Genomic DNA, 12,126 nt, shown 5'->3' with positions numbered 1-12,126 from the left:
CAAAAGTCGCAGTAAATTGCAACTACGAATATGCACATTATCGCTTTAAAAACCTGGCATAACGGCAAATAGGCACCTGCGTCCCAATCTGCATGTTTAGGTTGGGGGTAAAGAACAAGTATAGACATCCCCACGGTCATGCACAGACAGGGACGTTTCATCCTTTTGTGAAACAGGCTAACACTTAGCCAATAATAATGGGAAATGCCTACATTAGCATTAATACCTACATTAGCATTTCTTTCAAACAGAGAACTCTGTGGAACACAGATAGTGGCTCAGCTCCACTTGTGTTAATTCCCATTTCCTTCAGTGGGATGTAACATGCGTACAGAGCCTACTGCTCCTGCCCAAGAGCCAGGCCCTGTACAAGAGCGCCACAGGCTGGTTTTCCATGGAATGGCATCCACCATTTTCCAAGTGTTATTAACTTGACACACAAGATGACAAATGACAGCCTGTTTATTGAAGCAGAGTCACAGCATTGTCCCCCTCCCTTTCTTGAGCTGAGTGAAGGCCCCTGAAACTGACAGTACTAACAAATACAGAGATGGAAAGAAAAGAGTCAAGTGTTTATCAGTAAAATAAATTATCTACATAGAAATCTTTCTTAACGTCTAAAAACGTAGAACTTTCAACACTGGCAGGACAAAAGTTACCTTAAGAACTTCGTTATGTACAAATATTATAAAAACCATACAGACTATCAACTTATGCAAAATTCCTTTTCAAAAACTAAACGCTTCTTTAAAAAACGTGTTCAAAATCGTAGCTGATGTTTTATCAGTAATTTTTTTTACAAATAAGAAAATGTTATTTTTTTTAACACATTGGTAAATACTCAATAAAATTAAGCAAACTCTCCTAAATGTTTACAGTTTTTTCCTCAAGTCAAGGAAATTCTGACAATATAGTAAAAGTAATTGTAATGTATTCTTTGGTAACTAAAAGTTAGGAAGTGTTGAATATTTCAAGTGATATGTTATTCAAAAATCTTCCTATTTTGATGAAGAAAACCTGGCAGTGCTGCAATTCCCACAGAGTTTAATTGAAAAGTAAAGGGAACTCTGTACAGTTCTGTAAGTTCTCAAATGTTGGATTTGTTTTCAGATTTAGAACCTAATGGCGGTTTGCTTATTTTATCTCACCATTACTCTGAATTTATGTACACCCTAATTACAAATCTGCAGCTACATATTTTTGGCCTCCAAAAGGATTTCTCAATTTCCATTCAAAGAAAGAAGTCCATGATGGGGAGGCATCTGAAAAAACAAACAGGTGGGCTCTAATATGGCTGCATAGCAGCCACTTCTGTATTTCAACAGTGCCTTTTCCCCTGTTGGATTTTTAAAAATTAATCCAGACTCTGGATGGCCTGTTGTTATCCTGTTATGAGATGATTAGTCCAGCAAAGGAGCCCACACTAGAAGAAGCAGTGGGACAATGTCAATCCTGCTAACTCATAATAGGCTGCGTATTTCATTCCAAAAGTCCCTGCTCAAAAGAGATTACGTTTCATAAATATAAACTTAAAAAGCTACTGCCACCCTGTACCACTGAAGTTTCCCATTTTCTCTGCAGGCTTACTTTAATTTTTTACACCCTCAAAAAAAAAAAAATCACAAGTAACCCAGAATTTGAGAATATCTGGCTGTTTGTTTGTTTGTTTTTCATCTAGAGGATTTTTAAGGCTTTAATGGAGAAGTCTGGCTACTGCTTTCAAACCAAAATGTCTAATCCAACAAAGCCATAAAAAGAGGTATCAGTACTGCAGTATCCGTACATGAGCGGATGTTAAATGCTTGGCAAAGAAATTGTACTGAATAGGCGTTTCTGCTAGGCCTGGCTCTCTTACTCATTACATACACCTTCTGAAAGTTTAACATCACAGTGCCTTGCTCCTTCCTCCTCACTTTAAAGTTTTTCAGCTGATGGGCATACATACACACTTAAAAGGATTCGGTGTCACCATTAAGATATCAAGTCTGGGTGCGTTGTGGTGTCCTCACTGGAGCCCACATCTTCATTCATGTCTATTTCGTCAAAGTCAAACACATCAAGCTGACCCTCTTGTTCCTCTTCGAAAGATCTATGAGTCCTGCCCTCTGAAGTTTCTACTGCTTCCACATCTCCCTCGCTGATAACAGTCATAGGGCTACTCTGGATCCGGTTTCGAACATTGTATTTGCTACTTGCAGCAGAAGGTGGGGTTCGAGATCGGCTATACCTGGTGCTGGAAAAGGACAGACTCCTTGGCATCAGGCCTTCACTCTTGGCCCATTCTTCCTGAGCCCGCCTGCTTTTAGTAGGAGAACAACTTGTGGTACTGTCAGCCAGGTCCCAGGGTGAATCTACCTTGGCTCTTTGAAACCTTGGGTCTGTATTCTTTAACATCTCTGCCGCTGACATGCGAGAACTGGTGTCTGAGCGACTCCCTTTTTTAAGCAGCAGTGCTTTGAAGTTATCGTTGCTGGTGCTACTCTTGCGAATATTTCTCTGAATTGATCCTGCCTGCTTAAGGGAAGAGAGATTTGGGGAAGCACCAGTAGGTGTAACTGGGGGTGATGGAGAATGATTTCTGGTGCGGTCCTCTTCAGAGTCTTTGCGGCCAAGGACTTTCCTTTTGGATCTGTGATTTTGAGGAAGAAAAAGAGGAAAGCAGTATTAGCCTCTCACAGAGAGCTTCCTATTCCACAAGTTAATATAAGCAGTTTATGCTTATTAACAAGCAAGCAGATGAATAATAGCTATTGCAGAACTTAACAGGGAGATGATATTGGAAAAAGGAATAGTAAAATTCCAGTAGTAGGAGTCTAATTCTGAAATAAAACATTTATTTCCATGCACTAACATGGAACTAAAAATTATTTGTGAGCTATAATGTTTATTTTCTCATTCGTATTTTGTGAAGCCAATATCTGAATCCTGCCAAATCTTACTTTCTTAATGAAGCACCTTTCCACTATAGTAGGGATCCCTACTTTCCACTCTCTTCTAAATGAATGCAGGCTACAAAATATATCCTAGTTATATTTGTCAAGGGATTCAAAATGAAAATGCCAATGGAAGGGAAATTAATGGTATAAATGCAATTCATATTGTCTGTGGGAAGCTAGTAACCTAACAAGCTTTTAACTTGCCTATCAAATATGTATAATAATACAGCATGTAACAGCTGTATTATCTTGAGGAGAGAGAAAGGAATAGGTCTTAAAATAACTAATTAATATGCACAGAGGCGATACCACAAAGCTTATAGGTTAAAAGCAGGAGTTGTGACATAGGAGCGCGCCCAGGCACACCCTAATGTCTTAAGCAATAAGCATCAAATTTGGGGGCCACTGAGGGGAATTCCCCTCTCCAGAGGGGAATCCAGATGCAGCAGGAATGGTCCTCCAGCTGCCCTCTGGCTGCTCTGCTGCCCCCAACAGCACGCTGTTGCTCGCGGCAGCAGGAGCGAAAGGGAATCGCTCTGCCGGGAGCCACACTTCAAAGAGGCCAGGAGGAGGGCCCCCGAAGGCTAATATCGCCTCTTAAGCCCCTCCTCTGGCCAGTGTCACCACAAAGCCCTTCCAATGCTGGGGATTGAGGAGCGTCTCCTCATCCCCCCCCCCCCGCACACCTGCAACAGCCCTCCTGTGGTCAGGCAAGCTGAACGCGGAGTAGGGCATCAGGGTGCACACCCTAATGAAATGTACTGCGCATGCCTATGATGCGTGATTATAACTAGGTAGGATAAAATACAAGTAGTGTTCTTTTCAAGTTAATGCCAACCAAATATGAATGTGATCCAAGCACTCCAACTCATTTAAAAACAAAACTGGAGCCTTTATTTGAACAAGTATGGCATAGCCATTTCCTTTGGCTTGTGATTATTGATGATAAAGTAATATCACTTTTTTAGAAAATATTCTGTAGTTAGCCAGTTCGGAAAATTGAGCAATGTATTCACTTGCCAATTTCCAGGAATAATCTTCATCCCGGTAGAAGTCTTGGATATTTGCATGCCCCTCATCCTCACCACAGGGAGAAAGTAAAAAATGAATGTGACTGTACTGTATTTATTTAAACACTGTATATCTCTGGGGACACAATTTTCCTCTGGAAATAACAAGGTATATGTTTAAAAAATCAGGGGTCACAGATATACTGCATTCAAATAAATTTTGTTCACTCATTATCTTTTCCAAGTAATGAGAAAGAAGGGGTGTATGCACTCCTGGGTTAAAATAAATAGGCCTAAACCATTTGATGATGTATATGGATACATGTGCCTAAACTAAAAACAGGTTTCAAATAGAGCCTTGCAAAAGAGTTCATATAAAATTATTTGCAAAAACAAATCTGCAAAGCATTTACAAAGTTAGGATTTCAAGAAAAATAAGGAAAATGTCCTTTTTCAATGTTCATTTCAGCTCAGAAACAGAGAGAGAGATAAGTTTATTCATATAAAATCAGAAAAGCCTGGAAATGCAGATAAAAAATAGAGCCATATAAATGTGTACTGCTGATTTTTATCTTTATGGGTCAGTAGTACATAACTAAATGAAAGATTATATATATAATACTGGGTTCTAATATGGATATTAATATGGACGGGCATTCTCAGTACTTATTTGTACGTAAGTTTAACATAAAACACACACATTCCTTTGTATAAACTTGCAATACAGACCATTCCCCATTATTAAAAACATAAAGAGCGCCATTCACAGAAAATTAAATAGCCCTAAGCACAAAAAGGCTCAACAACACTTAAGAAAATGTACTTTTATTACGGACAAGTTATTTATTCTGTGAGTCCTTTCTCTAGTTAAACAATCCAGAGTTGATCTACAATATATTCTTGGATTAACTCTGGGTTTTTAACACCTAAAAAAAAATCAGAGTGCCTAGGTTTGGATGTCACAAAAGCATCCTATGATCAGGTGAGCATAGGTTGCAAAATGAAACTGGAAGAGAGAAGCGCACCAAAGACAATGCACTCACTCGCTCCCAGCAAATCTTGGGTTTGTTTCCCTTTCTATAAAAGTCATCATTCCTTCTTACACAAAGAGAAAGTATTGGGATTCAGCTCCCATGTGCGTAAGTGAATTCAGTCAAAATCTAGGAAGTGTGTGTGTGACCCATGTAGCCAATTTCAATTACACTTTCAAAACCTGTTCAATAAATGACCACCAGATGGAACCAGTGTTGCAAATTAGATATTCCAAGTGGAGATTAGTCAGTTTTTTTCAGGGTAATTTTTCCCTTCCAACCAAAGTTCTCAAAAGTTTGTGGTGGGTTTTTTTGTTTCTTTGGGGGGGGGGGGGGGAGAATAGGCTGTTTTCTCAGGGAAATTTTGTTGAAATTACTAATTAATGGAGCTTTCTTTTCCTTTTTAATCAAGGGAGAATGGGTCAGGGAGGAAATTGTCTGTATTGCAGTTTTCAATTAACAAATCCGTGTGCCAAAAATTAGTCCATCTTCAACTGGATTATGGCCATCTATAATCCAGCTATTGTCATATGTTTTGCCATATGACTGATCGATTTTGTTTACTTGCCAGTTTAAGCCAAGCTTGCCATGAAGCATTAGAGTTGAGCCTCTGTCCCAAACTGCACCATATAATCAGCGGAGAAGAGTAAAAAAGGATGGAGGGCAGAGGGAATGAAACAAAAAGATACACAGAGAAAGCAATAGTATATGTTAAATCAAGCAGACTGAGAGCAACAGTACAATATAAACAAGGGGTCATGGCATGAAAAAGGGGGCAAAGGTACCAATCTTATGAAACTGGATTTTGTTGTTAGCAAAGTTTAGTTTCAAAATTAGTAAAACGTTATTACAAATCAGTGAAAGATGCATATTTATGGTGTAATTTGATTACATAATTCTGGCATCTAAAGTGAGTTTCTTTAAGAATTAATATCATCACCATCCATCAACCTTGTGCATGAAGGGAGAAGTATATTAAAGAAACTACAAAGGGTAATGGATGGAGGAACACAAATAAGCCAATTTCATCAATACCTGTGAATGGCTGCAAAAAGATCCTCAGTAGTCCTTGGTCTAGTTGGCATTGCCAGCACCTCATTGCCTTCCCCATAAGTAGGGCTTTGCAGTAAAATGCTGTTCACTGCATCTGATTCAAACACCTCAGCTAAAATGCAAGTATGAAAATTACATGGCTTTAAAAACTCCCAGCATCAGAAAGAGAAGTTATCACAGTTCAGTAGGCAATAGAACAAACAAACAAATACCGTTTGTAAATTTCCTTAAATGTACACATGACCATCACAAAATTATTTTGGGTAATTGCAGTCTGCAAAAAGCTTTTGTTTTCAAGGAACATAAAACTCCCTTTGAGGTTTGGGGGTTCCTCTCCCCTCCAAAATGGCTACCATTGCTGTCTCAATTTAAAAGCTACAAATGCATACCAGGACTTTTTAGAATAGGGATACAAAACCTTGATCTTAAGTGAAAAAGGCAGTACGGAATTTTTTTTTTACACATAACTAACCTAAGCTCTATGACTTTCTTTAAGATATGTATGCATTTGCACTGAGGGCTTTGATACAATAACCTTTCCTGCTCTACTCCACCCCCAAGTATGTTCAGTCACTAATACACTAGGTGAAGATGGAGAACAAAATGGAAAACAGACTTACCACTTTCATCACTTTGAGGCAGGTGCCTGTCTGCTCTGGAGATGCTGTCTCCATTTCTGTCAGAACGGCTCCTCTCACATATGCCAGGCTGCTCCCCCTGCTTGGGCTGCAGTGTAGAGACACTGGTTTCCAGGGTTTCACAGGAGGTGGAACCTGCAGCTCCTCCTTCTGGAACAAGGCTGCCAGAGTCCATTTCATAAGAACAGAGTCCATCTGAAAGACAGTCTTTAGGCTGACTGTACTGTGCAACTGCAGCATTCCTTGTAGTTACACTCGGAGAGCTTCTGACGGTTTCACCCACTTCAGCTATTTTTTCTGCTGTAACATCAGGCTGTGGGGGTGGCACAATCAGGAACAGTTTGGGTTTCTTTGAAACAGGTGGCGGCTTCTTGTTTGGCGATATACCCTGAGGCTTGTTGAGAGATCCTGACTGTCCCTGAAGTGATGAACTTGCAAGTTCACTGTGAGAACCTTGATTCTGCACTGGTGCTTCTTCAACACTGGCTGGTGGTAAATCACTGACAACAGAGTTAGCTAGATTGGCTGCACTTCCAGGCATTTTACCCCAGGTAAGTTCAGGGGTACTGCCGCTGCAACCTGGATAAGGCCTCTGACTAGGGCTGTAAACAAAGCTTTTCTCAAAAGCTCTAGGCGGGAATACCTCGTCTTCATCCAGGCTGTCGCTATACCCTACTGACACACATGGTTTTAAAGGCGACTGAGATATGAGAACTTTAGACAATTTTTCCTGAGAATTGATTTTGCAATCTGATTCAACTGTCTGTTCAGCCTCTGACATAGCAGTTTTCCTCACAGACCTCAGCTGTACCATTTGCAGTGCTTGGGTAGTTACTAGAGGCATTGCAGGCCGAGTGGGACCTTCCTTATTTAATAGTGTTTTTACCGGGCTGGGACAAGAATCTTCCTGTTTACGTTTCTTGAAAGAGTATGGTGCATGTTTATATGCATCTTTTGTGAATTTGGGGTCCAAGGGTGGTGCTGGTGGAGGAACTGAAGAAAGGAAAGGAGGTGGAAGGGGAGGAGATGGGTCAGGTAATGATGAGGAATAAAAATGACTCAATGATCTATCTTGACAATTAAACCATGGAACACTCTGAGGAAGTGATGCACCTATAACAGCTTCTGGTGGAGGTGGTGGGAAATTGGGAGAGCCAGGTAGAAGAGACAAATCCATAACATCTGTTAACGGGGGTGGTGGGGGAGGAAAAAGAAGATGGTCAGCAGAGTCTGGAGACATTAGTGGAGAAGTGACAAGAGGGAAGCTCGGACCAGGATCGGGCTTCTTCACACTCACATTCCCTTCAGCAGATGTATTGGAAGAAAGAGATGTGGAGGAGGAAGACATGGAAACTGAAGACAGCAGGGATGACTTCCTTTCAGGCACTTTAGGCTTCATCTTTGTTTTCCCATTCCCTGTCGACATAGATTTTAGAATGACGGGCACTGGCGTAAGTGCTGTGGGTGTGTTGGATTGGCTAGAATACCCACTAGATGGCGATGTAACTCTGTGTGACTTTTCCGGAGAAGCTGCCTTTGGTTTGGTCAACCCGCTGGGCACATGCGGTGCAGAAGCCCTTGACCCGTCATTAAGGCGGCTGACGTGATAATCATTCAGCCTGGGTGCAGTATTAGCTGAATGCACTACGGGGGATTTTAAATTATCGTCAGGCATCCCGGGACAGTCACTGTAGTAGCCCCATTGATCAGCATACTCTGACTTGATACTGCTTGTCTCACTCTGGGAGGGGGTGACAGCACAGATGGAGTACATGTTCAGGCCTGCTGCAGACATCATGCTGCTGCTGGCACTCACAGAGCTCTGGCTACGAGAGCGCAGCACCCAAGGGTCATCATAATCACTGCTGGGACTTTGAGATGGTGAGCTGCCATTTTTGCACTTGAGGTTCAACTGCAGGGAGTGTTGCAGGCTAGCAATCAGCATGTCATCCAGAACTTGCCCATTGGACTGAGCTTTCTTCTTAGGGACCCTTCTAAGAGAGTCTGTTCTAGATGGTGGCAGAGGTGGCTTCTTTGCCTTTTTTAAGGAGATGCTTCGTGAGAGGGACTTGTCGCTGCAGCAGGACAAGTCTCCCAGGGATTTTTTCTCAACCCCATCAAACACATTAATGACACTATGTCTGGGATTTCCAAAGCCATTATTACTACTGCAGCTGTTACCAGACTTGAGGCCCGAGTCCACATGCATGGAAGTATAATAGCCGTCATGGTCCACAGAATATAAAGAGCTTGAGTCTTCCTTGACTGAAACTCTTTCAAGGCTGCCCGTACTTAAGTTGCTCACAGGTGTGGAGCATCCTGGAGTGGCACAGCTGGGCTTGTGTAAAGGTGTCCCATCATTTCCAGCATGCTTCAACCCACAATGTTCTGTGCTATTCTGAACTTTGCCCTGTGTTTTGTCCATCAAGTAACTCGATTCACTCCTGTTGTCACTGTCCTGAGAGTGGCTTGGAAAACTGAGGTTGTTTCTACAGCTGTAGATCGTATTTTGGGGGGCATTTTCCACAGTTCCTGCACCACTAAGACACACCCCTGAATCTCCAAGGGCAAGCACCATCGCAGCATTTGATGAGATAGTAATGTCTGAGGACTGTGAGTGATGAATTGAACTGGTCTCACTCCAGGTACCACTAGAAGAATGGTGTTGTTGATCTTTTGTGCTTACTATGCTGTTGGCAACAAGACTGTCTCTAGCCTTGGAATATGAAGAGGAGTTGGTGATTTTACTATCTATTGATCCAGCACTTTGTGGTGTGTGAATAACAATTACCTCTGAAGAGGATGAGAGGGTAGCATTTGGTATGATGCTGGTTGAAAACGTAGCATGTGGTGAGACCACACATGCTGGGCTTTCTGCTTGTCCACCCTCAGGGCTCCTTACTTCTTGAGACTTTGGCCTTTGAAGCACACCTGTTCTGCTGCTATTCCTCATGTGGTCTATACTATTGTCCACTTGCAATTTGCTTATTGGATGCGACAAAGCTCCATCTTCTGTTGACTTAGAGAGGCTATGCCTACGTTCCAGTAACTGTAAGGACACTCTTGCCCCAGGCCGAGGTAGACTGTGAAAACCTAGGTCATCATTTAGGCGAGAAGCAAATACTACCCCAGCAGAATCACTCATCACAGACATGTTTCCAGAGGAACTGGACAACTGTGACATCTGGGCTGCAATTCCGTGACCTTTCTGTGCACGTATTCGCCTCACTGAAGGTGGCACCACTTTAACTTCTTCTGTCTGACAGCTGGAGTCCTTGGTGTCACATTGCTGCATAGAAGAATGATAGCTATCAAGTCTTCCTAGCGTGGAATAATGATCAGGGACACATAAAGAATGGCCACGGAAGTCACTTTTACCACTGCCAACTGTTGAAGTTAAAATAAAACAACTGTTACACAACTGACAACACATTTAGACGGCATTAATTTGTTGCTGTAGCAGTTATAAATATGTTCGTTTCTTCCAAATATCAGCAAGAACTTTAAGTCCATTTATATTTACATTAATGATTCTCCTCTCCTGTTCTTGGATATTTTTTTTTAAATGATATATGATAATAGCTGCTGTTATCCAAACCAAAAGGTGGAAACCATTTGATACCAGCCTACTTGGCTGCCTGTGTACTTCACTTTAAATACATTTAAAATCGTATCAGGCATTGTTATTGTTGCTTCCAACAGTCCATAATGCTTGTCACAATGTACTACACTATTCTATATACATGCCATAAAATATCGCACTATCCTTAATTCCTGGGGCAAACACGGAAGAGAATATCCAAATTAGACAAGCGGTTTCCCTACCCTTGTGCTTTCCAAACCTTGGCCATGACTTCATGTTGGACCCATTCAGACAACACGCTAAACCATGCTACTTAACCACGAAATGGTTAACAGAATGCATTAAGGTTGCATTCCATTAACCATTTTGTTGTTAAGCACCATGGTTTAGTGTCTTGTCTGAACAGGGCCGTTGTATCTTCCTTTCACAAGGAGTATGGAATTCATGAAATCCACACAATTCCACAGAGACTCTATTTCTACTCTATTTCTATTATAGAATCATAGAATAGTTGAGCTAGAAGGGGCCTATAAGGCCATCCAGTCCAACTCTCTGCTCAATGCAGGAATCCACCTTAAAGCATTAAATTGTTAATGCTTAATGCTTAAATTATTCTGTTTGCATTGTGATATATTTATTTGGGGGCCCTCGCTCTATGTCACAGAGGAAAAACCCAGCCCTAAAAATTGTCTTTAAAATCACCAACCTCCTTAAGTAAAGTCAGAATGAAGAAATTTCAGCATATTTAATAAAGAAAACCAAGCACTTAAGAACAGTGGTTTCCAACCACAATTTTCAATGAATATCAACAGAATTGTGGTTCCACTTTTGATGATGAACAAAATGTGCAAAACCAGCATTGGTCACTACCTATTGAGGCAAGCTGTGCTCCCTAATTAGTCTGTGGACTAGTTCGGACAACACGATAGCCCATCATGGACTAATAAACCCTCAAGGGGCTGCATTATGTGATGTCTGCCATTATGAATATGTAACCACTGACCAGGGGTTGCCATGGCTTGTCGTGTTGTCTGAACCCAGCCAGGGAGGGTTATTCGAGGGTTTAAAAACCCTCATATGACCCTAGACAAGACCATGGGTTATATGAGTGTTTAACCCTTCCTGGCCGGGTTCAGACAACATGACAAGCACTGGCAGCCCTTGGCCGGGAATTGCATATTTATAATGGTGATGCCATGCGCTGCAGTCCCTCGAGGGTTAATTAATCCACAGTGGGCTGTCGTGTCATCTGAACCAGGTCAATGGCTGCAGTCTGAAATGCAGATGAAGAGATTGCTCATGAGATATTGAACCTGTCCACATGATTGCAGAGTGCTTAATAAGCCATGGTGGCTTATTAACCATCCTGTGTGTGCCAGCCAGATCAATATAATTACTCTTGCTGGCGTGGCTTGTTGTGATGTCCAAGTCCAGCGAGGGTGGGTGATTGGGGTCTGAGGATGATGGGGGTTGTAGCCCAAGACATTTTGTAGTGCTCCAGGTTGGTAAAGGCTGTTCTAGGATGTACTAGAACAGTTCACATGAAGTGCTGACTTCACTGTTACGCACTGTGAGCTGAGACTGATCTCGATTACAACCAACGTTCTTCTGTCATTGTGCATTGCTGGGGAAAATCAATTGTGGTTTGCTGTCTTTCAAAGATGCTTGCTTGCCATTACTGATTGTTTTAAATTGAGGAACACCAACAAACCTCTGAGGAACCTTTACCAGAACAGTTTGAAAGCCATTGAGCTAAGACTAAGTCTTTCAGGTGTTTATATCCTTATGTATTATTGCATTACAAAAGCCATTTTTGTATTGTACCTTTCCTTCTTCTTCACTACCCCAAATTGTACTGGGATGGTGTAAAGAACA

General features: G+C 41.6%; 1 protein-coding gene across 2 annotated transcripts in view; it reads right to left on the bottom strand.

Annotated features, from left to right (window-relative positions):
• Positions 1-444: 444 nt before the first annotated feature.
• NHSL1 (NHS like 1) overlaps positions 445-12,126 on the bottom strand; it is a 191,539-nt gene continuing 179,857 nt past the window's right edge. For both annotated transcript variants that reach the window (XM_063124615.1, XM_063124616.1), the window contains 3 exons: positions 6,651-10,055; positions 6,013-6,142; positions 445-2,629 (listed from right to left, as the gene is read on the bottom strand). In XM_063124615.1, coding sequence (XP_062980685.1) covers positions 1,972-2,629; positions 6,013-6,142; positions 6,651-10,055 — 4,193 coding nt within the window. In that variant the 3' untranslated portion in view covers positions 445-1,971. The remainder of the gene's footprint in view (positions 2,630-6,012; positions 6,143-6,650; positions 10,056-12,126) is intronic.

This window comes from Elgaria multicarinata, chromosome 4, assembly GCF_023053635.1.
Source record: "Elgaria multicarinata webbii isolate HBS135686 ecotype San Diego chromosome 4, rElgMul1.1.pri, whole genome shotgun sequence".
NCBI lineage: Eukaryota > Metazoa > Chordata > Lepidosauria > Squamata > Anguidae > Elgaria > Elgaria multicarinata.
Note: the sequence above shows the minus strand (reverse complement) of the source record. Positions and strands in the feature narration are given on the sequence as shown.